Source organism: Oryctolagus cuniculus, chromosome 6 (assembly GCF_964237555.1).
Source record: "Oryctolagus cuniculus chromosome 6, mOryCun1.1, whole genome shotgun sequence".
Taxonomy (NCBI): domain Eukaryota; kingdom Metazoa; phylum Chordata; class Mammalia; order Lagomorpha; family Leporidae; genus Oryctolagus; species Oryctolagus cuniculus.
Window position 1 is genome coordinate 18,691,488 of NC_091437.1, and position 26,460 is coordinate 18,717,947.

The 26,460-nt window shown below is 40.1% G+C and overlaps 1 protein-coding gene across 1 annotated transcript; it reads left to right on the forward strand.

The window, feature by feature from the left end:
- Window positions 1–1,453: 1,453 nt before the first annotated feature.
- Window positions 1,454–18,301, forward strand: MINAR2 (membrane integral NOTCH2 associated receptor 2). Its single transcript, XM_002710187.5, has 3 exons — window positions 1,454–1,747; window positions 13,541–13,768; window positions 16,918–18,301. The coding sequence occupies exons 1-3, from the start codon at window positions 1,571–1,573 to the stop codon at window positions 17,095–17,097; spliced, it is 585 nt and encodes a 194-aa protein (XP_002710233.1). The 5' UTR covers window positions 1,454–1,570; the 3' UTR covers window positions 17,098–18,301.
- Window positions 18,302–26,460: the final 8,159 nt, after the last annotated feature.

Sequence of the window (26,460 nt, forward strand, 5' to 3'; positions counted from 1 at the left end):
AAAGTACCAAGCACATGTACATAAGACACTTGATTCTTCTAACACTTTTGGTTTAACTGCTTTGTTATTAACTGCCGTTATAAAGTACTTTTTACATTTTCTATCAAATGTACTTACAAAAATCCTCAAACACACTGTAAACATTGTAAGACTATGATGGGCTTTGCCTCTGAAAGCTCTCATAGAAAATGGTAACTGCTTAATTCAATCATTACAACTGTAAGTAGGGCATATTTTTAAAATACACTTCCTCATAGTCATTGTTATAAAGAAGGAAAGTACTCTGCAGTGCCTTGCTCAGTTCAAGAACATCCTGGCCATTGATTCTCGTAAGCTGTCTGGCCTTCTGAAATCTGCTGACCCAGTCCACATTTAACCCTGTCACCCTGGAAGGCCAACCTTCCTGCTGAACCAGAGGTCACACAGACATGCTGAAATAACAGACAACCTATGTCTGTTAGAAACCACTGATGTATGTGCCACCTTCTCACAAATGGGAAGCTTCCTCTGCCTCCAAATGGAAATTCATACTTTCCCAGTAAGAAGTCATCCCCATTTGAGTGGCCTGATGGAGAGCATATCTCCATGAAGTCATCATCATTGCTGGCTGACTACAATATTCATAGCCTCACCCACACTGTGGCTGTCTTAACAGCAGATGGGTTCACTTAGGAGAGCGCATCATCCAAATCCAGTGGCTACGTTTCCCCTGGATTCCAAAAGTGTTGTTGTGATCCTCCTAAGAGCTTATAGGAAGGAAACTTCAAGAAGTTCATGGAAAATGTGTATTATGAAAGACATATGCAGGGATTTTGAATTTTTGCACCAAAATAAATTCATTTTTAATTTATTTTTTTTTCATCAAATTTTTGAAACCCCCTGGTACAGCTAGGAGAAAGTCAGAGGGACCTCCTATTGTGAAGGGTCAAGATGGTAGGTTGGGTTATTAAGTTACGATAGCCAATTATAAAGCAAATTTGCCATGTTCTTACTCTGAACAAGCTGACAACCTGAACACATGGTTAGGTTTCACATGAGCTAGAGGCCCTGGGAGTCAAAACATGAGAAGAAACGAGATATCGCTTATCACATGTGAGGCTGTAGCTGCACAGGCAGGGCCAAGGCAGTTGCATTTGGTTTAGTTCAGCGATATTCAAAGAAATGCCTCCCTACAGGTGACTGCTTCCTGTGCTTCAATTAGGGATTGGAACAGTGAGACTCTGGCGGGCCTTTATCCAAACAATAGGTCCCCTTGAGCTGTTATTTCTGACTCTGAATGGAGAGACATTAAGTGTTACACATACCTAATTTTGTCATCCAATTAATTTTAATGAATGCAGCCCATGTGTCCATTCAGCTCCCTCGGTGAGTGTGTGTGTGTGTGTGTGTGTGTGGTAGGGCAGTGTTCTGCTTTGCTGCTTTGTTCCTGTGCATTGATGTGTCATTTCCAGAGTGGCTTCTGAGTGCAGCCGAGACCTGGTTTCAGATGGCAGCCGGAGCATCCTCAGGCTCGTTAATAATGGAGGACTCTGACAGGGGCAGCTTCGCCTGCCTTTGTTTCCCGCTGTAGATGAAGGAAGACATGGATCTCTCTGTTTTGCCCAATAACAACCATCCTGACAAATTCCTGCAGCTTGATGTGAAGTCGTTAACGAGGAGCTCAGCGCCTCTGCAGGCCAGCCTCGCGAGATTTCCGGGTGGAAATTACCCAGCTGCACAACACTGGCAAAACCTTGTCTACTCTCAGGTAAGGTCTGTGGGCACAGAAATGTGGGGGTGGGGGCTTTCTTCTTTCTCACTACCCACCATTTCATTTGTGTGTGTCTGAAAAAGAAGGCTGTAAGGAACTGAGGACAGGGGGACTGGTCTCCAAAATACCTTCCCCTGATATCATAAAATGTGCGAGTTCCCCCACCCTTGCATTCCCCTGCCTGTCTGCACGCCTCCTTGCCTGCCTTCGTTTTAGATTTCATGTGGCCCTCAGTTTATTCCGTTCCTTCATAATTTTTCAGACTAAATGTTATATCTGCAAATAAGGCTTTATAAAGGAAGTGCAAAAACATATCTTTTGGTCCAGTCTAAACGAAAAGCATGGGAAGCTTACATTGCGTGTGTAACCAGTTATCCAGACAGCTGGATGCTTGCTTCTGCCTTACTTAGATTAGCTCCCTTTCTTTGTCTACAGAGAAGACTCAGACGGCAGAACAATGGAAACCTAATGCTTGAAAAAAAAATACATCCATCTTGGAAAGGCGCTGGCCCTGCTTTCCACAGGTGTCCATGCAGACACAGCATACGGATCAAACCTTCAAACCTAACGCAGATTTTATTTTTCTTGCTCTTCTCGTACATCTTCCCTCTTTTTGTGGACCAAAAGAGAAGAATAAAACTGTGATGAGTTCCAGGTGCTACAATAAACATGAAGGCACTGACTTGCACAGCTAATGAAACAGGAATAATCTTCGTTTTAAGATGCGAAGGCTAATGGGGTTAAGGGTTAGTCGGTTTAGAAACAGGAAGGAGCATTTCATTTCAGAACAGATGTGACTGACCTACAAACCCCTGCAAGTCATTAAGTCCTTTGGAGTGGTTCAAATTCCCTGAGCAGAAATTTGTTTTCTTTTAAGAACAGTCGCTACTCATGAATCTTGGTGTAAAGTGACTCCTTTGTGGTGTGTTTGTGGGCTCCTTGGGACCTTTATCATGAGATCATTCAAAATCAAGTACACTCAAATGATTATGTAAGTGTTTCCTCCACCTATAAGGGTTTTAATTTATTTCCATTGTAAGACAGCCTATTATGACAACTAGATTTTTCTGAATATTGTATCCATTCCTTGTAATCCTAAAACCCTTCTGTTCTTCCATATTTTCCCATTTGTCGGCGGCGGGGGGGGGGGTGTTCCTCGGATTTTCTTTAGTTTTCAATGAAATGAAATTTCTCTTTTCTCCTCCCTTTTGCTTATATCATAGAACAAAATTATTAAAAACTCAGTTCAGAAAACCTTGGCCCTCTATGCTATGAACTTCAGTCTAAGAAAACATGTCCAATAAATTCTTTTGAGATTGGAACATGTCGATCTAACATCTTTTGTTTGGGACTGGAGTTGACCTATTTCCTTCATGTGGAACTCTACAGTTTAAAGATCTGTTGAATGTTGTCCCTAAATCTGAATGAAATACAAGTTTTTAAAAGGCAGATTTTCCTATAGGCCCTATTGAGGTGAAATAGTTACTGAACGGAAAACAAAGGCCGTAAGCTTCTGTTCTCAGGACTTTGAATCTATGTTATTACTGATTTTAAACTGCAAATAACTTTGATTTAATTATTTGTTACCCTAGAAAGAAATGTTAAGTAACTTAATGAAGGCCAATTTATGAGTGAAATAAAACACACAGTGGCAGTAAATTAAGTACAAGTTCAGGTAATTGGGTAGACCTGACACGAACTATGAGTAACAGTTATACTCGCTATTTCACTTTGTAATACATCAATTCAAAATTCTCTCTTGGGTGGATCTTCAAATCCAGGATTAATATATTCACTAAATAGAAAAACAAAGAAATGGGCATGTGAATATTTTAAATAGTTGTAGTGATACATGGAAGACATTGAATATTCCAGGTATACTGAAGCACATACGACGTGGCAGCCACCCAATTAGCAGTTATTAATTTATAACCCTCACTGCTCAGGGTAGCCATTAAGCCAGTGGGGAAAATACGTAATAAAGAGTCAGAAACTTGGTCATTGTCTCAAATCCATAGTAAATCAGTTTTAAAGATATCTACCATGGCCTTTAGTCAGTCCACATGTCATTATTTTCACTTGCATAATTAGGGGGATATTCATTTTACATATTTCCTTAGAAGTAAGAAAAATAAAACATGAGGCGAAAGCAATTGAGAGGATGTTTCCTGGAAAAGTACAAGAAGCATGAATGGAAGTTACGTGCATATGCATTATTATTTTTAACCAATAGTCCAACATGTGTTTCTATTATCCTTCTACTAAAATTTAGGAAACAACAGATAGTACCACTCCCATTATTTTACAAATATTATGAATGGAAGGGGTTTATGTTGTGTGTGTGTGTGTGTGTGTGTGTGTGTGGCAAGTTGGGTAATATACTCAACACACTTGTCAAGTTGTGTGGCCAACTTCATACTCAGATAAATCCACACAAAATTCAGAGTTGTGTTGGCTGATCTTTTGGTAGCCTATAGGAAGATCTGCCTTTTTAAAAACTTGTATTTCATTCAGGTTTAGGGACAACATTCAACAGATCTTTAAACTATAGAGTTCCACATGAAGGAAATAGGTCAACTCCAGTACGAAACAAAGATCGACGTGTTCCAATTTCAAAAGAATTTACTACACATGTGCACGATATTTGAGATGCAGACTATTAATGAAATGTCAAAGGACTTAGCCTACAAAGAAACATTACTTTCAAGTTGCTAACAGTTAAAACAGACAACTGCTTTATGCCAAATATCAAGATGAATTCTTACGTGTATATATACATATATAATATATATAATGTATATATATATATATATATAATTTTAAAATAAGTGATGGGGGCTGGTGTTGGGGCATAACTGGTTAAGCCACTGCCTGCAGTGCCAGCATCCCATATGAGCACTGGTTCGAATCCTGGCTGCTCCACTTGCAATCCAGCTCCCTGATAAAGCAACCAGGAGGTCAGCAGAGGATGGCCTAAATCCTTGGGCCACCGTACCCATGTAGAGACCCAGATGAAGCTCCTGGCTCTTGGCTTTGGCCTGGCACAGTCCCGGCCATTGAAGCCATCTGGAGAGTGAACCAGCAGATGGAAGATTCTCCTTCTCTCTTTTTCTCTCTTTCAAATAAATCTTGAAAAAAAAAAAAAAAAGATAATCTAATTTAAAAATTCAGTTGCCTTAGCTCTTGTTTCCATGAGCTACGGCAATGCCATACAATCAAGAAATGAGAATGCTAATGTTCTCAGGCAAGTCAGGAACCAGGGACAATTTCAATTTCCACATATGCAGATACTTGATTTCACTATATTTAAACTCCTTAACTTCACTAGAGAAGAAATTCATGAGAAGCTTCACAATAAATTTCATGTCAGTGCAATGAATTAACATTCTCAAAATTCTAATTCTTCTGCTTATTAAAATGATTTGGGGCATGTATCTGATGAAGGCATTTACTATTATATTACAAATATTTCTGCAAACCCCTATGTACAACGAGGGAAGAAAAGGAAAAGCTAATTTAAAAAAATTAAGTGATAAAATATTGTTTGTACAGGTATTGTGGTCTTCTGAGGAGACTTCAGAATTTTTTTGGATTTCAGAATCTCTTGGACTAATATCTTTATTATATCTTTCCTGTGCTTCTATCATATTAGTCGTTAATCTCAAGAGCATTCCAAACCAAACACGTGAGCTGAACCAAAAAGCCAGCATGAGACAATTTTCTTATCTTGATTTCTAATCAATGACTTCCAATTAATGGATTCATTTCCCAATGACCATTCTTCAGTATTTTTTAGTCCAGTGCTCTTTTTTCCTTATATTCTAATGTCTCCATTCCCAATCTTTTGTTTACTCTTGAAAAGAATAGTGCTGCATATATAATAGTATCCTATACTTAGCTTACATTCAGGAAATGTGATGGGACTTTGCAGGTGTTTAAATTATTATTATCTACAAAATAGATCAGAAAGCATCATCATTTCTCAGTTTTAACTGCGAATATCAGAATATGATTTATCAAGTTGTCTTAAATTTATGTGGCTCACAAAAGTCTGCAGGAGGTCAGAGAATTTGCCTTGAGTGGAATGCTCCCAGAAACAACCCCAAAATTATGCTACCATACTGCTCTCAGACAAGATCCAAATGCCTCTGGCACTAAAGCCTGCATTAAAGACACCTGGTCTGTTACAATACCACGTGCAGAACTCCACAGCCCAAGTTACATGTAAGGCAAGGCAGGAGAAGGTTTAAAACAGACTTTGGTCATACCTTGAGAATCTATGGACTTTGTCTGAATTTTGAATTTTATCCTTTAAATTTGAGGGATCAATGAAAAGCTTTAAAGAAACAGAGTCACATGATCAAACCTGTGATTTCTAAAGATAATCATCCTGGCAATTTGGAAAACAGAATTACTATAGGCAGTGGGGAGTTCACTTTCACAAAGTTTATCTATGAAATCCATGCAGAACACCTTGTTTGCACTGTGATAATAAGGATTACACTATGTATAGAGCAACATGGACAAAACAGAAATCTTATTACCTTGATTCTCCCAATCTATGAACATGATATATATTTATATTTATTTATTTCTTTATATAGCCTTTAATTATATCTTATAACTTTCCAAGTAAAAGTTTTGCATATAGTTCATTAGGTTTATATGAAAGTGCTTACTATATTATTGCTCTTGAGAACAGTACATTTTAAATCACCTTATAAAATGGAGCATTACTCTTGTAAGCTATTAATTATTATATATTGATTTTAATTCCAAGAAGTTTTAAAAGATCTATTACCTCATCTGTGAATATCCCTAGATAATCATGTCATGTGCTATTTTCTTTCATTGTTAACAAACTTATCACTACTATTTATTTTCTATTCTTACTGAATTGTTTTGAGTTTCTACCACAATATTATATGGATATTGTGATTACTGGCATCTTGGTATTAGTTCTAAAATGAAAATAAATGCTTGTAATCTTTCACCATTGAGTAAACTGTGTTCCACAGGTTTTTGGCCTAACCTGTTTTAATTAACTTAAGAAAATACCCTCCTAATTCTATTTTGTAAAGAGAATTGGCTTTAAATATGTATAAATATCTTCAAAATCTTTTTCTGAATTATTGCAAAATTCTGTTTTATCCAGCTGATGTTGCTGACTTCCTTAACATTTTACTATTAAACCATCTCCCTGGTGAAACATCACTCTCTGAGTCACTGTTCTATCAGGATATGTATAAATTACATGTGTTGTAGGACGTAGGATTCTGCTTAGTAATACTTTCTTGCAGATTTTTGCAATTATGTTTGTAAGATGAACTTGTTCACAATTTTATTTTTATTTTATTTTCTCATCTAATGTTTATACCAACTCCATTAAATTATTTAAGAGTTTCCTTATTTTCCCATTTTTCTGAAGAATTCAACTGAGGAAGAAGTTACTTGACTTGAGAATAGTGGAGCTTGACAGCAAAACTTTTCCATGATGTTTTTAAATGTGTGTGTGTGTGTGTGTGTGTGTGTGTGTATAGCTGGTGGCGGTTATGTTATGGTAGATATTAAAGTAGTTATTAAATTAGTTGAATTATCATAGGTGTATTAACATTTCCTATTTTTAAAATTAAGCTGGTAAGTTATTTTACCTAGGAAAATGTCCAATTGTATATAAAATTTTTAAAGTTGCTAAGACTGTTTTCTGGTAATCTTTATGTCTAACAAAAAGGTTTACCTTAACTCTATTCTTTCTGATATACAGATAGGTTTTTCTAACCGATTAGTCAGGCTGAAACATGCTGTGGAAACAAATATGCTGAAATTCTTAGTGATTCAACATGATAAATCTCTCTCTCATTCACTAAAGGTCTGATGTGGTTGGTATAGATGCCTTAGGAGATTACTTTCAAATGTAGTTCAAGTCCTTCTTACTTGAGTCTTTACACTGTTAGAATCTCCACAGACCTTTAGATAGGAAAGGGAGAGAGTACGTAGAAAATCTAACCATATATTTCAGTGGCCAAACATGAGTTCCATTAATCATAATTGTGCCCATGAGAAATGGGCTTGCTAAGGATCTAATCAGGCTCCACCACAGCCTTATTCTGTTAACTTATTCTGTATATATTTATACATAATGATATATAAATATTTCATGTATATTATCTTTAATGTATGTGTAAATAGTGTATATATGCATATATATATCATAAGTCATCTTCCCATACATAAAATATGTTCACTCTCTCTGCAGAAGTACAAATCCCAAGGTCAGCAACTAGTCACTATGTTTAGCAGACACTCCTCCCCGTATCATCCTATAAACTTCACTGGATAAGGTGTCTGGATTGGCAGTCAAGACCCCCACAACCCAGATCCATTCTCCATTCCAATTTCTTCCTAATGTGTACCCTGAGGGACAGCAAGTAATGACTCAAGCAGTTCGACCCCTGCTGCCCGTGTGGGAGAGCTAGATTGAGTTTCTAGCTCCTGGGAATTTGCAGAGTGAACTAGTATATGGCAGGAGCTTTCTCTCTCCCCTCTCCCCACACTCCCTGCCTTTCCAACAGATAAAACAAATTAATATTTCAAATATTCATAAGAATAGAAATAGGATTAGCACAGTAAATTCCTCTTTTCTGAATGGGAAAAATGAGAGACACAACAGCCGCTACTCCAAAGTAATTGTGAGCTCCTGCTGGGAATACCTTGTGTAGCACTCCTTCCTTGAAGGTGGGAAGACTGATTAGTTCTGGCGTCTGCTTCCAGGAGGCCTTCTTGAGGCACTGTCCTCCCTGGTCCTTGATTCCAGTCTCTAGGAGACAGACCCTAGCTCAGCATTCATTTGCCACATCAGAAATGGGTTGTCATTCATTGCTGTGCAGGTTTCCACGTTTGCTCCTATGTACGGATATTTGGAGGCCTGGGGTTATTTTTGTTTAGTTTTTGAACACTCAAAAGTTTCTAGGTCTGATCTTATGGTGTCTTTGGTGGTACATTTCGTACAAAACTTATTAAAGTGTGTATTAATGTATTTATATCTATTAGTTCAAGTCCATTTTATGTCAATGAATACACTGGAGGCTCTTTTGAAGATAAAGCTCTCAAATTGTTCGTAGTGCTTTTCTGCCTGCATTTCTCTCTCCTTTGACTTAATGTCAATCCCCTGGATGCTACCTAAAATGCTTAAGTAACCGTACCATTAACATGATCTTTGTCTTGAGTCATTCCATTCAGCTGAGGGATTTTACTGTGTTTTTTTGTCCAAAATACTTTTTTTTTTTTTTTTTTTTTGACAGGCAGAGTAGACAGTGAGAGAGAGAGACAGAAAGGTCTTCCTTTGCCGTTGGTTCACCTTCCAATGGCCGCCACGGCCAGCGCGCTGTGGCCGGCGCACCATGCTGATCTGAAGGCAGGAGCCAGGTACTTATCCTGGTCTCCCATGGGGTGCAGGGCCCAAGGACTTGGGCCATCCTCCACTGCACTCCCGGGCCACAGCAGAGAGCTGGCCTGGAAGAGGGGCAACCGGGACAGAATCCGGCGCCCCGACCGGGACTAGAACCCGGTGTGCTGGCGCTGCAAGGCGGAGGATTAGCCTAGTGAGCCGCGGCACCAGCCACTTTTCTATTTTTTAAAAAAGCAATTTTACATTCACTGTTCAGGGTCTACACTCGGCTTTTCAACCCTAGAAGGCATCAAGTTTCTAAACTTTTCCTCAACTCTTTCCTTTCTTCTTGAAAACTGCTGAGTTATTTCTCTGACCTTATTCCATTCTTGAATTATACTAATGATCTCACTCTTATAATATCGTTATTAGTATAAATGGCCTGATTACTTATAAATATCTATTATAATGTGACAGGTGATTACCTCTCAGATCATCACAAGTGGCACTTAGACCACCATTCTGCACTATATAATATGAATAATTACCATCCCAGCTTCGGACATCGTTTCAGACCCATCCATTTCTTTACTGTCAATACAACACCACAGATTTGCAGTTTCAAGATACCGCTTTCTGTGTTAGTAAGGATGAGCTAGTTACACTAGCTTGCTAAATATCCCACAGAATATCAGTAAACAAAACGAAAAAAAAAAAATCTTGCATACGAAAAATCTGAGAAAGAGAAGCTGGGTCTGCGAGGCTGGTCTTTTCCCAGTGGTGATCCTGCGCTTCAAGTTCTCTCATCTTACACCTCCGCCACCTCGGAACCACTGATTTCAGTGTCACCATCAACACCAATGCGGAAAAATGAGCCAAAGCCTGGAGGAAGATTTCAGGAGCCAGTCTCAGAAGTGGCTTCTGTTGCTTTTGTCTGCACGTCATTGGCTGTAAAACATCTAACCCCAAATCTAACTTCACTACAGACTGGGAAAGGCACCACAATGATGAGAATTTAGACATTACCACAATACCCAGATCTCATTGTTTATATTCTCCTCGTATGTTTTTTTTTTTTTTTCATTCTTTTACTCTCATGCTTTCTAAGTTCTTATTATTTTGGGTATTTCTTTTGTAGATATTATATAACTTAATTTTAAAAAGCTGATCTGGCCTGGCATTATGGTACAGTAAATTAAGCTGCTGCGTGTGATGCTGGCATATCCTACTGGAGTGCCAGGCGGTGTCCAGGCTACTCTACTTCTGATCCAGCTCCCTAAGGAACCCAGGAAAGCAGTATATGATGGTCTGAGTCCTTGGGCCCGTGTCACCCACATGGGAGACCTGGATAGAGTCTCAGGCTACTGGCTTGATTCTGGCCCAGACCCAGTCATGGAGGTCATCTGGGGAATGAACCAGTGGAAGACCTTTTCCTCTCTCTCTGTTCCTCCCTATCTCTGTTTTACTCTTTCAAATAAATAAACCTTAAAAATATATAAATACAAAAAGAAAAATGTGCTCTGACAATCTATTATTCACATAGGGAGTTTCGTCCATTTAATGTGATGATTTATAACACTTCCTTTTTGCTTTCACAAGATAGCTACCCCTTTATTATTTAATTTCATTTTTCAAGTCTTTTTAAAGATTGATCAACTCTGCTTTATCCTTTTCCCTATTGCTCTACTGACTTAGAAGTTAAACATTCCTTCTCTGTTTTCAGTAACATCACTATTTCCTCATCAGAATGATTTTTAAAAATTCCATAATCAAAAATATCCATGCCAAAATTATTGCCTGTGGTTTAGTTTCTCTTATTTTAAAACTCACAAATGAGTGATTGCTCTTATTAATACTTCTATTTTACCATGAAATCACTGTCTATTTGCATTTACACATGCACTTATCAATTTTCTTTCTGTTATTTTCTCCACAGCAGTAATTATTAAATATTAATCTCCCTTTCTGCTATGGATTTTCTTCTTCCTGTGGCACAGGTCCTTTCCTTAATGGCCTATTAACTGTATTCTTTTCATTTGTTCAGCTATGTCTTCTATCTTGCAATATTCATTAATGCTAGTTTTCTTGCCCATAAAGAATGTAACAATTAAAGTACATAAAGAATGAATGAACAAAGTAATGGTTAATACAGACAAGTCCAAGTACACTTTGAAGTGTCACTTTCTAAGTGTTTCAATGTAATTAATTTAGAGTCAATATGATTAAAATAAGGGAATTATCTGATAAAAGTGTTCTATCTAAATGTGGAGTACAGTGGAAGGCTAGAGTTGGATACATACTTCATTTTCTTCTATAACTATTGGGAAATATTTATCAAAACACAAGTGAAGTTCCCATAATCAGTACTTTTATCTTACTATCAAATTCTTAATAAAGCAATGTTATTTTGTTTTCCTTGTCATACCATTCAGACATACAATTAACAGGCAATGCAAAAATAAATGACATCATGTTCTAGGATAATCCTCAAAACTTTCAAGAAAATAATCTAGAAAGAAGAGCTTGTGCTTGAGTGGTCTCTTAGAATATATCTGTGATTACCTGGCTATTATTTATTTATACATTTTGAAACCTATATAAATTGTAATAGAATACGTAATTATTGTCTTGACTCCCTACCCCCACAAAACAGTATTATAGGGCATTCTTCTTTCAGAAACTCAACGGTCTAGCAGGCAAATAACCTGACAAAGCCGATTTGTCAATGTCAGAAGAATTATCCCTCTTCCAAGATGATCAAAGATGTCTAGGCTTGAGGGAAAAAAAGACTGAGTCAGAATTATGCGAAGCTCAAAGAATCTAAATTTCTTATCAAATTGTTTCTGCTCAACTCAAAAACATTACTTAGGAAGCCATTTATCTTTTAGATAGATGGTGAGTGAAGAAGATTTATTATTTTACTGCAAACTTCAGTGTTATGGAATATAAATTGACTTTGGGCAGACCAAAGAGCCTATCAAAGTCAGAGGACATCCAAGTCAATCTCTAAATATGTGAAAAATGCATGGATTAAGAAGTTAGAGAAACCCAATACCAAACAGAATGTGAATGGCTTTATCTAAATGATTTTTTTTTTTTTACTACCAGCCATTATAGAAAGACATGTACTATAGGCTTACAACTTCAGCTTATGTAAATATATATGTATATATTTAATATAATTTATTTGATAGAATTTCATTTAAAAATCAATTAAAAAGGTGATGTGCTATTCCATGAACCTTTTGAGGTACCCTCATGTACCCTACTAGGTATTGGGGATATCAATGTAAACATAAACATGGCTCAGAAGATTCCTATTGAATCTTCTCTAGGAAAACTGAAATATATGACACACACATAGAAAAACTGCTATAAATTAAGAAAACAGGTCACCAATTTTTAAGGTTTAAACCTAGGTTCTCTGAACATTAATTTATGTGGAATTCCTCTCGCATGATGCCCCATGATAACTAAGACATTAATCAACAACCTTTATGTCATCTCAATTTATTTTTTTTCCAATGAAAACAATTGTAATTTAGAAAGTTCCTAACTTAATGATAACTTTGTGGTCCTAAGGAGGAGGGATTATGAAAACTTAGTGTATATGATACCATTTTTGTAAAAGGTAAGTGAGTCCAAACTGACCCCTACGTTAGAATTTGAGATGCTGGTTATCCTAGGGCTGAAACGCAGCTGGGCAGGCTAGGAAATGTTCAGTTTCTGGGCCTGGGTGTTGAATCATGGGTTTATTTGGTGGTGAAAATTCACTGAGCTATACACTTGCCATATGTGACTTCTCTATCTGTACATCATGCTCCAATACAAAAGTTTTCAAAAACTTGAAAGCAGTATTTGAGCCATATGCTATCAAGAAATGCAATGCTAGTCAGCCTGTCCCTTCGAAGCTGTCTGAAATAAAAGCCCAAGGAATATTTGTCAAAGCCAAGGCTACCTATGAAATACCTTTTAATCTTGACTTTGCCGGGTTAATGCAGTAATACTAAATATTATTTATGCAGCAATATGAAATATTATTTTTATTGTTCACAGAATGTGTCAACAAAGTAAAATCAATGTATGTAAGATGGCAAATACTGACTTTGTTCAGAATTCTACTATATGAATTAATAAAGTGTTCATTTTCTATAATTATACAATAGCATGTAAATAAATGATTCTTAAAGATGAACAAGATCACAGGCAAAAAAAAAAAACTGTTCAATTAATGGTAGAACTTGAGGTCCAACTAGATCCTAGAATTATGTATTCATTCACTGTCCTAATGTTGGATCTCTGGGCCCAATCAGTAAACTTTTCAGGAATAGTTATCACATTGTGGTTTCTACCATGCAAAGGCCCACTGATAACAGAAGACTTGTCTCTTTGTCTCCTAACAGAGAGAAAAGAAGAATATTGTTGCTCAACAAATTAAAAGATCCAGTAGGGAGGACCTTGTCATTGCTGACAGCCCGCCCCCATCCATGACATCAATTATGAAGAACAACCCACTCTACAATGACCTAAGTTTGGAGGAAGCCATGGAAGAAAGGAAAAAGAATCCTTCATGGACCATTGAGGAATATGACAAACATTCTGTGCATTCAAATCTCTCTGGACATTTGAAGGTACATAGATGAACAATCAGTCCAGATGGTGCAGATCAGTTAAGCAACCTGAAAAGGGGCATTAAGATGACAGACACTCTCCCTTAGGCACAGACTTTCCAGCTCTCAAATCATTTGGGCCCCTGGCTTTCTCTTCTCCCCGCTACTCAGAATCTATGTTGATTTGTTTGCAGTTTTACAGGTTTAGCAGTTACTGTCAACTGTATGGTATAGATAGAAAAAAAAATGATACAGAACAGAGCAAGAGTTTTCCAGGGATAAAAGTCTTTTGAAAACTAATTTTCAAGATTACATATGATTCTCTCCGGTTTGTGACCATTTATGTACATGAACACTTTAGGGATGATTCTCTATTCTACATTTTTACAAACATATTTATTATCTGAGCTATCTTAGGCATGACGCAAAGAAGCTCTCATCTGAGATTATTTTACTTCAAGCCCACTCAATGATTTAAGGTTACAGATTTACATTCTGGTCCTTTTCCTTTGTCTCAGTAACAAAACAAAACAAAACAAAAACATTTCAACACAGGAAAAGTATGCAATGAACTCATTCACCCAGCTTAAACCCAACTTAAGTTTCCTTTCTTTCCCCCCAACCTCTGATGTCACCCATCAGGAACCTAGAAATACCTGAACCACAGAGGGTGGCCCTGTTTTCTGAATGGCCTGGATTGCTGCCTAGCCTTGGCTTGCCTCTACCTGCCTGCACCAGGAAGACCTCACACTTTCTAAGTAATCTTCATCTAAAAATGTGTGTCTTGTCTATGCTGCATAAGTTAAGCACCTGAGGACTTTTTTCTTTTGAAGGCTACAGTATTATGTCCTCCTAAATCCTACTCATTTTTCAAAATCTCACACGTGTATTCCTTGAAATACCTTATTGTGCAGAATCTTTTAAGTTTCTTAATCTCCTATTTGAATTAATGTCCTCCCCCCTCAATAAAGATCTTTGCACAGAAGTTTCCAGAACAGCTGCTCCACACCGCAACAATTATCCTGTTTCTTTTTTTTCTTTTATCTTTTTTTTTTTTTAAAGATTTAGTTTATTTGAAAGGCAGAATTACATAGAGAAGGAGAGTGAGAGTGAGCGAGTCAGAGATCTTCTACATGCTTGTTCAATCCCCAAATTGCCACAAAGGCCAGGGCTGGGCCAGGCTGAAGCCAGGAGTCAGGAGCTTCTTCTGGGTCTCCCAGGTGGGTGCAGGGGCCCAAGCACTTGGACCAACCTTCGTTGCTTTCAAAGATGCATTAGCAGGGAGCTAGATAGGAACTGGAACTGGCACCCATATGGGACGCTCGCACTGCAGGTGGCAGTTTAACCCACTGTGCCACAGCACTGGCCCATATTGTTTCTTTTCTTTTCCTTACTTTCCCTTTCACTTTTCTTTTATTTCCTTTCTTTTCTTTGCTCTAATCCACACTACCCACCCCCACCCTCCAGTCTTGTGTTTCTCAGGACTTCTAAAAAATCTACTATTAGGGGAAAAAATGTATTGATTTATTTCACAACATTTTGATCTTAGCCCAGGTTCTCTTCCCTTCTCTTTGTTGTTCATGTGCCTGAGAAGCTAACTGCAGAAAGGAATACTATTGTTCCTGCTATTAAGCTGTGCAGATTCAGAAGGGGGGAAAAACCATTTGTCATGAAAAGTTAACTTATAAGAATCTGAAGAATGTGTGCATTTCCAAAAGGTTTCAACAGAGGACAGACTCTTGGGGGTTGGGGGGCGCGCCTGTTTCCGGAGTGCCAAAAGCAAAGGTAGAAACAAGGAATTCGTCAATACAATAAATAGTCCAATTTTGCTGGAGCTATAGTTTAAGTAATAGAATAGTGGGGAAAAAAGGCTAAAAAGAAATGACTAAGAGAAACTGTAAGAAGGGTCAGCATTTCAGCTGCTGCATTGATGCTGGTATCCCTTATAATAGTGACAATTTGAGTCCTGGCTGCTCTGCTTCCAATCCAGCTCCCTACTAATGCACCTGGGAAGGCAGCAGATGATGGTCCAAGTACTTGGGCCCCTGCCAACCATGTGAGCAACTTGGATGGAATTCTTGGCTCCCAGCTTCTGTCTGGCTCAGCTGTGGCTGTTCTGGGCACCTAGGCAGTTAACCAGCTAGAAGCCTCCCCCCCCCACTGTCTGTGTGTGTGTGTGTGTGTGTGTGTGTTTGACTCTGTCATTCTGTCTTTTGGTTCAATAGACAAATAAATCTTAAAATATAGAAGTGGTTTGAATTTGAAACTAAAGAAATTGAATATTATCATCAATAAGGAATAATTTTATTGAAGTTGGACAGTTATGTGAGTTACTTCTTAGGAAACTGAAACACAAACATGATGGAAGCATTGTTTTACTAAAATCACCCATTCTCCAAGCCTATTCACTGACCTCTTGATAGTGTTCTTTAGCACTAATTTTCTGAGTGAAGCTGAAGTCAAGGCATTATTTTCAATAGAATTTCTTCCTATACCTTGATAATTCAACTTCCTATGGCGCCACTCCTATCCATATCTCATAATTAGCATCCAGAGTCCACGTATTTTCTTAAATCTTGATATCACTTACGGATTCTGTACATAAAAGGGGCCTTTAGCCTCTCCCATTTTTCTAAATTGCTAGGAGTGTGTTTCAGAAAAAGAGAAAAGAGAACCTGTATTTGATCATCAAGGTGGGCTACAAGCAGAATGTCACAGAAGATAGTCTCTGATATGCAAGCTGTTTGTGGAGAACAGCTGCATTAAGCTTGCAAAGCGCAGGCCCCTGATGACCACACAGACAACATAAAAGAGGAGTTGGACCTTTTCCTCAGGAGGTCAAAGAGTGCCAAGGTTTCTGTAGGGAAGACCAGCAGTTGTGTTTCCGACCCTCCAGCGAGGGCAGTGCAAGAAAGCACGCAGAGTTTTAGTTGGTTCTGACAGAGACCCACAGCTTGGAACTGCAGGGATAGCCCTCAGCCAGGAGCCTGTAGCTGCAGCCTTGGGCTAGGGAAGCCCTGGCTCTTAGTTGAGACCCGGCACTGAAGCCTCACCCAGGACAGCCCAAGCAGCGACCTGAAGCCCCTCTGACTGTGTCTTGTTCTGTGGTCTCAGTCTGTAACACTGCTTGGTTACTGATCGATCTTATTCTCCATGTCATTTTCTTTTAGGAAAATCCTAATGACCTACGGTTTTGGTTGGGAGACATGTATACACCAGGTTTTGATACCTTACTGAAAAAAAAGAAGAAACACGACAAGAGATCAAAACTGTGCCATATGGGGCTGATATTACTCCTGGTTACCTCCATTCTGGTTACCATAGTGACTATTAGCTCTTTCTTTGCCTAAGGAGACTTTCACAAACAGAGCCACTTTAAATGTCCTAAAATGCTTCTATCTAAATGTTTGCAGACAAACATGCTCACTCAGTGTGAATGTGTTGCACAGTGTGCTGTTAAATGTAACCATCCTGGGGATGGGCACGTTGCCTGTGATATGTGGGTGTTTCTACTGTGATCTATGTAATCTCTGTAAAAATTCCAGCCAGTGCTTTGCCCTCAAAGAAGTGGTAATTCCAGGGACTGCAACCCCAGAAAAACCACAATATACAACCTAAATTTAACATTTTTGTAGAGCACAAAACAGCACAATCAGCAGCAGCTTGGTCTTAATGCTCAAGCCACATTCACCTTGACTGTGAAATGCTCCAACGTCCCTCTGCCCCATCTCTGCAGTCACTAGAACAGTGTGAGCTGACTGTTTTCTGTTCAATATCCAGGCAGAAAGGGGGAAGCTTCTGGTTGTGGTGACAATGATGTGGATTCATTCTGTTTTAATCTTCCTTATTTCTGTTTGTATCAGAAAAAAAATGGGTGTTGGAGGGAGACTATTCAAACTTTTCTTATTTTCCAAGTAATACTTTAAAATGTCACCCGTTGTGTCATAATTTTACTAGAACTAAACCTAGACTGGCCTACTTATCTAATTACATTTGTATCCAATTGCACTTACTGATTCATTCAAACTGGCTAGTGTGACCCCTGGTGGCAGTCAGTGAGTATACAATCCTGGCCATGGCCCTAGAAAAGCAGAGGGAATGATGCTAAGAGAACAGGGTTTGACTCCTAACTAACCATTTGCTAGCTGGTGAGCCCTGGGCAAGTTATTCTGCCAGAAAAGAGGGCTGGCCTGAGAACTACGTAGAAACACAGGTAAGAACAATACCTGGCCTCTCAGAATTAGTTGCTTAGTTAGCGGCAACTGTTGTCACTAATTTGCGTTGGCTAACGGGCAGCCCCAGTTCACCCTGCACAGGGAGAATAAACTCACCACTCTCCCCTTCCCTAAGCCCTCACCTGACTCTTTCCTCTTCTTCAAATACCCTATCCTGATGTTACCTTGTGTACGAAACAGGACTTCCTCCCCACTAGCCTAAGGTCAGCTTTGGTCCTCTGACACTGCCTAATCATTTTGTTGCATTTCTCTTAAAGCTACTTGACACTAAGTACATGAAAGTGCTGCTTTACTGGACAATAAAATCATTGTGTACAAAGTTGTCATAGTCATCTTCGTCATTGTTTACTTCTTGTTCCACCTTTCCTCTACCATGGGTTTGAGTCCAATTGAGACTGGAATCACAGAAGTGAAGGTCTTGGGGACCCCTTGAGGGCTGACAGCCACCCAGTCTTTTAGGCACCACCTGCTCTCACCTTGCCCTCAAGGCTTGCTTGCCCAGTGGTGGCCTCCAAGGGATCCAAGGCATGTTCAGATCTCTGCCATGGAAAGTACTCATGCTGTGTGAGTTCCGTGTGGCCGTCCAGGCGCATGGACAGTGAAGCCAGCTGAAGCAAAGAGGTAGGGGAAATCAAAGGAACGTGAAAGCTGCTGACCGCCTAGGTCATCCTGCTGCCCAGCCACCATGACATTTCCATTCTCTTCTGCCCAGCCAAGCCCTGCTCTTCCTCGGCACTCTTGAGCCCTCTTCCACTCATCCTTATGATGCTATCATTTCTGGTTCGGCATGAATGGCTTCATTGCTTTGCTGCAGCTTCCAGACTAATTTTTATCTTTAACGTTCAATGTAAACGTAGCATAACACTATATTACGGCTCCTCAGCACGTGTTACGCATCTACATGAGAGAGAGCAAGCGAGAGAGAGAGCGCCACAAAGCCACAAATAGAGGAATCCTGTGCTTCTCTCCAACCCAAAACCATACTGTGCAAGCAGCTCCAATTTCTCCTTCAGGATGGGGTTTGTAAGAATGGTTCAAACAGAAATCGTAAGCTTGAGATCATGGCAGGTAGAGGGGTGGCGACCATACCCAGACTAGCGTTCACATCTGGATTTCCACAGAAGGCTCGGCTCCAGATTCAGTGAATGGATGTTTTTAAAGGCACCCCTTGGCATCTAATAGGTGGCCAGTAAATAATGATTATTTTCTTCAACACTCCTTTTTTCTAACCTGGGGTAAGAAATGCTTGGCTCCATAAATTCCTAAGTAACAATCATGGAGCTTCAAAGGATAATTTTCTCCAGAGTCTTTGGAAGGCACCCCCCTTAGTCAATTTGCATTTGCTCTTTTATTCTGTTTTGGTTTACATATTAGATTAAGCTTGCGGGAGCCTAAAAACACATGGTACATGACGTTTTCTAGAAAAAAATTCCAACCACACTTACTTTTTTAAAAGTGCTCTCAGATTTAACAGAAGGATTAGACTTCTTTTTTTAGATGTAATCCATTAATGACCATTTCAATTGTATCCATGTTGCTGTCATCTAGTGGGGAGTTTAGTGAGTGGAGAACTGAAGTTCCCCAACTAGCACAGTTCATCCAGAGCGCACTCCTGCCATCTGGTGGCCATATTTACCCTGCAGCCAGCAGCCCATGCTATAGCATTTTACCAAAGGGATTATTTTGTGGACGAATGCCTAAACTTGGCTGTTTAGAATCAGTGTGGTGGGGTGGCCCAGAGCTCCTGCATGGTGCCTTCTCATCTGACAAGAAAACAGGTAGGCCTGGCCTTGAGTCACACGGAGCTGGAACTCAGTATGAAATCCTGACTGCTGCTAAACACGATGTACCGAAGCTAAAGCTGGAAGTATCTTTAGAGATGGCCCACTCCTAATCTCCTGGAGGGGCTTACAGTCTTAGAAACATGAAATAATTCATAACCTGTTTTATTAGATTTGCAGCCTTCTGAATTCCTACATCTTTGCAGCTGTCTGTATTGAGAGAGTCTTTGGATACTTATTCTTCTTCCAGTGTGTACTGTTTAGTACCCACTTGCAAATTCTCTATAATTTTACTCTGCATGAGAAATTATATTTTAAAACTGTAGCTAGACAGGCCGTTAAGTCTCAAGCCCTCTCAAGAGTCCAGCAGACTCTGCCTTTTAGGGAAAAGATACCTTTATTGGTTCCTTCCAAATAATCACTTAGTCCAGGCTCTGGCCCAACTTGAGGTGAGAATATCCAGCCACACGGAATGGATTCAGCAACTCACTCCAGGCCTCTGCCAGAGCAGTTGTTCTGCTTTCATTTTATGGGCGCGGTGACTCATGTACCTGATCAGATTTCCCTCTGTGTGCAGACTGCTGGAAAGGCTCAGGAGGAAGCTGTGGCTCCCTCCTCCCAGGGAGTGTCCAGGATGCGCTCTGTGCATCCAGGCCCCATCCTGATTGCTGGCTCTGTGTCACAGACTGCACTCTGCCTCACCTTCCTGCCTGCCACACACACCGGGGTCTTCACAAAGTCTGTGGAAAATGTGTATTGTGAAAAATTCAGCAAAATTTTTTGCATATAAGTAACTTGTTTTTTTCATTTCATTTTTCATGAATATTTTGATGTCCCTTTGTGTGTCTATGAGCAGAACCTCACACTGCTCAATTTTTTTTCCCCAGGCCCATAAACCTATTGAAAAAATGCAGAATGTCTAGAGATATAAAGGATACAGAGAAGTGTGTATCTCTGTTTATAATAAATGCATATTTGCACACACAAAAACCAATACAAAAGCTTCTCTTTCAAAAGCAACAGTTGACTTTAAAATGTACCTTCTAAATAAGGAAATTTCTTTAAAAGTATAAAATATTCTGTGGCTAGATTTCTTTTTAAAAATATTATTTATTTGAATGCTAGAGTGACAGAGGAAAAGAAAAAAAAAAAAAAACAGAAAACTTCTATCCACTGGTTCATGTCTCAGATGTGGGTCAGGCACCTGGAACTCCACTGAGGTCTCCCACATGGGTGGCAGCGATCCATCTACTTGGACCATCATTTGCTGCTTCTCAGGCCTATTAGCAGGAAGCTGATCAATAGCAAAGTAGCCCTGAACCAGCACTGCGACAGGGGATGCAATGGTTCCAAGTGGCATCCTAACCCACTGCAGCACAACACCTCCCCCACCCTCAACTAGATTTCCTTAGCCAGAAGAAAAGAGATTCCAAGCTCACACAGTTTTACTTATATTATTTTTACTGGTTTTAAAAGAGAAGGTGAGAATTCCTATGGTAATTAAGACTGCTTTTTTTCCTCTCAGCTCTGAAAAATATTAAGATCCCATACATCTGATTTAGTTTCAACACTGGTGAAATACTATTTAGTTATTCAAATAATCTAACTGCTGGTAGTCTAGATTCAAACAATAGCTAAATTCAAAACTGTATCAGTCAATATCACTAGTTAACTAGAAACTTTGTTGCAAAAAATACATTGTTTTAAAGGCTAAAACATTTAGAATAAATACTAATCAGAGTACTTTCACTTTTCTTGCTGCCACAGGATTTGTTTTTAATTAAGATATTGGTCACAAACCTCTTTAATAAATTCTAAACATGATAAATTAAAAACTTCTATGTACATTTAACACAGAAATGTACAATTTTAAGGCAATTTTCCAAGTTGGTAAGAAGATCTCAACAAAGACTCTCCTTGACCTATTTTTTTAAGATTTATTTATTTATTTGAAAGAGTTACAGAGAGAGGGAAGGAGAATGTTCCCAGGGAGTGCAGTGGAGGATGGCCCAAGTGCTTGGGCCCTGCACCCCATGGGAGACCAGGATAAGCACCTGGCTCCTGCCATCGGATCAGCGCGGTGCGCTGGCTGCAGTGCACCGGCCGCGGCGGCCATTGGAGGGTGAACCAACAGCAAAGGAAGACCTTTCTCTCTGTCTCTCTCTCTCTCTCACTGTCCACTCTGCCTGTCAAAAAAAAAAAGAATGTTCCACCCTCTAGTTCGCACAGATGACCACAATGGCAAGGGCGGGGCCTGGCTGAAGCTAGGAGTCAGAAGCGTCATCTGGGTCTCCCACATGGATGAAGGGGCCCACACACCCTAGACCATCTTTCACTCCTTTAGCCAGGACATTAGCAGGGAGCTGAATGGGAAGTGGAGCAACCAGGACAGGAACAGGTACCCATGTGGGATGCTGGAGTAGCAGGCATTATGCAGCATTACCCGCTAAGCCACAGTGCCAGCCCCTTGACCTAACTCTTGCCAGGCTCCTTTGTAATCTTTCCTGGGGAGAGGTTCGTGGAGCTTGGATTCTGTCCTTACCCAGTTCACACCACGTTAAACATGAATCCTGCTGAGTCCCTTTACCCCAAATCCCCTAGTCTTGGGCTGACCACCTCTAAGTGTTCTGTTACCCACCTGGCCTGCTTTCAACAAAAACATTGTTAGATCCTTTTAGAAAAAAAAAAAAAATTACCACGCCTCTTAATATTATCCCATCCATGATGCCTGGCTCGGTTCTTTTCTCAAAAATCCCCCTTTGCTTATTGTACTCAGAGTTGGGCCTGATTTTATCCTCTACTGCAAAACCCTAGCCCCCTTGAATAAGCTTTTTCTTATTGCCATGAACAAGTGTGATGAGTAACTTTTTCTTTAACCTTTCCAGTGTTTGCCAGGAACAGCAGTGTGACATGCCGCCCACTCACCTGAACCCTGCTATGCCGCCTTTGTGCGAGCTGCTTGGGGCTGACATGATGAAAGAGACATATCAGGATTGTCTACATTTCAGAGTTTCAGAAACTCCTCTCCTTCCACAATCGCATTTCATCTCAACTATAAACTTATGAGATAAGGTTAAAGACTGGATTATACAGGAGGAGGGATGGAAGCTCAGGGACATCAAAAGGCTTGTCAGAATCCATACTGGAACAAGAGCTGAGATCTTCCAAACCTATTCTGGGTTTTTTCCCCACCGAGTATGTTCTCATGGCTGTGCTAAGGGCTTGATGGATTCCACCTGTGGATGAAAACAGGGGCACTTACCTCCTTATACTCAATCCAGCTACACACTCAATCACATGCTCTCACATTCTTCAGTCCTAGTCTCCAGGAGTTCATACAGAAAATGCGTAATTTATTTTATTTATTTATTTTTAAGATTTATTTATTTATTCGAAAGCCAGAGTTACACAGAGAGAGGAGAGGCAGAGGGAGGGAGGGAGAGAGAGAGGACTTCCATCTGCTGGTTCACTCCCCAGATGACTGCAACGGCCAGAGCTGCTCTGATCCAAAGCCAGGAGCCAGGAGCGAGGAGCTTCTTGTGGGTCTCCTACACGGGTGCAGGGGCCCAAGGACTTGGACCATCTTCTACTGCTTTCCCAGGCCATAGCAGAGAGCTGGATTGGAAGTGGAGCAGCTGGGACTAGAACTGGCGCCCATATGGGATGCCGGTGCTTCAGGCCAGGGTGTTAATCCTCTGCCACAGTGCAGGACCCAGAAAATGAGCAATTTAAATTAAGTCAAACATAGTAATGCTCCTATCACCAGCAAACGCGAATGCCTTAGTCAGTGCTTTATTGTCAGTTTAGGTCTATGTGGTTTCTTTGGCAGGTAGAAAGCAAACCCTAGACTCCATGGTTACAAATGTTCACGGATTAATTTCTCTTCCTTAGCAGATGATGTTAATAGAACGTCTTTCCTCTATCTTGAATTCAGGATCTGATTTCTCCAAGTGTGCTTTAGGCCAGCCCTAATTAGACAGAAGTCCCAGGAAGCCCCACAGTCTCCAGTCCGGAGCTTGGCTCTTGAGGGAAGGACATCAGCTCCCCACCCCCCCAACTGAGAGCCTAACTCCCTGCAAACCTGCAGTTTCACACCAGCACCAGTAAGAATCTCTCCCCTGCTCACTCCCCATTCCCTGCCAGGTAATGCACTATGCACCATTTCACAACAGGGTATACCTGTGGACTCTTCCAACCCCTTGAAAAATGCATGCTCTTAATTTATATTCACCAAACACAATGCCTTTCATCTTGTTAACCAAGAAGGCAAGGAGAAAGGCAAGGTGTCTTTCTCACCACCAGAGGGCAAGTGTGCACCAGGATGCTAAACTGCTTGCACAATTTGAGGGCAGTTGGTTGTACTGAAATACAGAAATTCTGACAAATGAGTGAACTTCCAAAAGAACAGGAGTGATTAATTGCACTGATGAAGCCCTCGAGTAGGGAGTAGGGGAGGCTGCTGGGGCTGTTGAATGTGATCAGCACAGGAAAGTGACAGTAATTGGGGTCCCATACTGAGAAAGTCTCAGATCAAGGACGTTCAAGCTGGGCACACAGAACTCATTAACCAAGTCTTCCGCAGTGGCTTTGCTCAAAGTGTGGTTCATGATCGTTAAAAAATGCAGAATCCTGGGACAGCTGAGACTGAATCTTCATGCTTAACAAGCTCTTTGGGTGATTATTTCTCTCAAGTTGGAGAAGAAATGGGGAGAAGTGTCAGCTACTGAACACTCTTTCAAACCCAAGATTCAGGCTTGGGGATGCCCACATAGGTCCTGAGTTTTCTGGGCAATTGTAAAACACACACTGCAGGGTCTCCTTGCAGGCAGTTTCCTCTGGAGCAAAAAAGGAAGATGTAGAGAGATGTCAGACCTTTCTTTCTGCTGCCTTTTCACTCTCCTCGAAATTACAAAAATGTGTGCATGATGAAATCCTTTTTAAAAAATGGATCTTTACTCAATAGGGACTGCAGGTTTAAAAAGTTGAGCTGAAAGTGGCCCTCATTTTAAAAGGGATCTAGAAATGCCGTTGTCACTGAAGACATGCTAAAAGGCCTCAGCCAAGGCATATATCACAATAAAGGTTTCTAGTGCATCAGCAGGATTTTTCTGAGTCGGGAGTCATAGCCCTAGCTACATATTGTCTCTAAAGCTTCTTTCTGGGATATAAAGTTATTCCTTCTGACCTCGTTTGTGTAATAGGTTTAAATTCTACAGTCACGAATTTTCTGCCCCCAGAAAAAATAGCTGTGAGGGTGAATTCAACCCAATAGATGATCAGAGTTGCTTATTTAATCTTAGCCAAGTTCACAGTTTAGCTCTGTTTCCGACCTTCTCCCCTGAGAAGGGGTCTATGACCAGAAGAATCCCATTCTGATAACTGTCCATACATCCACACAGGGAGGGTGAGATTCTGTCTCCCTTCACTGCTTAGTGGCACCAGTGCTGTGGGGTGCTGATCCTGAGGGTGACATAATGGTCACTGCCACGTGTGATGCAGATGACAATGTGTGTACGTGTGTAAAAGTCCACATACATCTCTCCTCCATCTGTGACTTGCTTTGGCCAGGTAGCCTCTGGGCAGCGATGGTCAGCTCACTCTCCAAGCTCATCCTGCAGCCAACCTTATTCCCCAGCCACAAGGGATTTCAATTAGCACTAGGCTTTTCTGTTCACATGCACCATTTCATCACCAGTCTTGTTTTCCCCAGCACTCACAGCATCGGGGCTCATCCCTGAGGATTCTGCTCTCTAATCACATGCCTACATCTCTCAGAACGCCTCAGAACGCCACGTTTTTCAAGGAACTCACTTCTATTCCTTTCTTTTCCCGTCATCACCACCTCAAGGGATGGGCTGAGAATCTCCATTTCACCTTCCCTCTAAAGTCGGTGTTTTTATGTCAGCTGTGTTTTCCAGGAGCTTATATTTTAAGCATGATTCCTCAGCATGGTGAAAACAGTTTGATTTCTTCCACCCCTGTGAGTCCATTCTGTTTTGTGGTAAGAGAAGCAGTTTTTTTTCTATTTAAAAATTGTAACAGACATATAAACATTGTACAATGTTTATGGGGTACATTGTGATCATGTGATGTTCTGATACATGTATACACTGTGCAACATGCAATCATGAAAAATATACCTAACTCTTCAAGAATTAACATTTCTTTGTGGTTAAAAACATCTCAAGTCCCGTCTCATAGATTTTTTCATAGCTATACACATTACATTTACATTATCTTTAGTTACTATTCTGTGTAATGGAACTCTAGAACTGCCTATCTGATCTGATGAGGCTGGAACTTAGTCCTGTTCATCAAACTGTTCCCATCCCTCATTGTCCCCTAGTCTCCCCAGACTCTGAAAACTGCCATTAGACTTCTAACTTCTGTGACATCACCATTTTTGAAGACTCCACTGAGGAGTAATATCGAGATGATATTTGTCTTTTGTGCTTGGCTTATTTCACTTCACATAATGACCTCCAGGTCACGTTTCATCCTTTTAATGGCTGAGTAGTATTCTATTGTGTATATGTAGTACTCCACTGTGTATATGTAGCAGTAGTAGTCCATCGTGTATATGTAGCACATTTCCTTTATCTACCCATCTGTCCATGGACATTTAGGTTGTTTCCATTTCTTGGTTATTGTGAATAAGCCTATAATAAACATTGGAGTGCAGATGTGTCTTTGACAG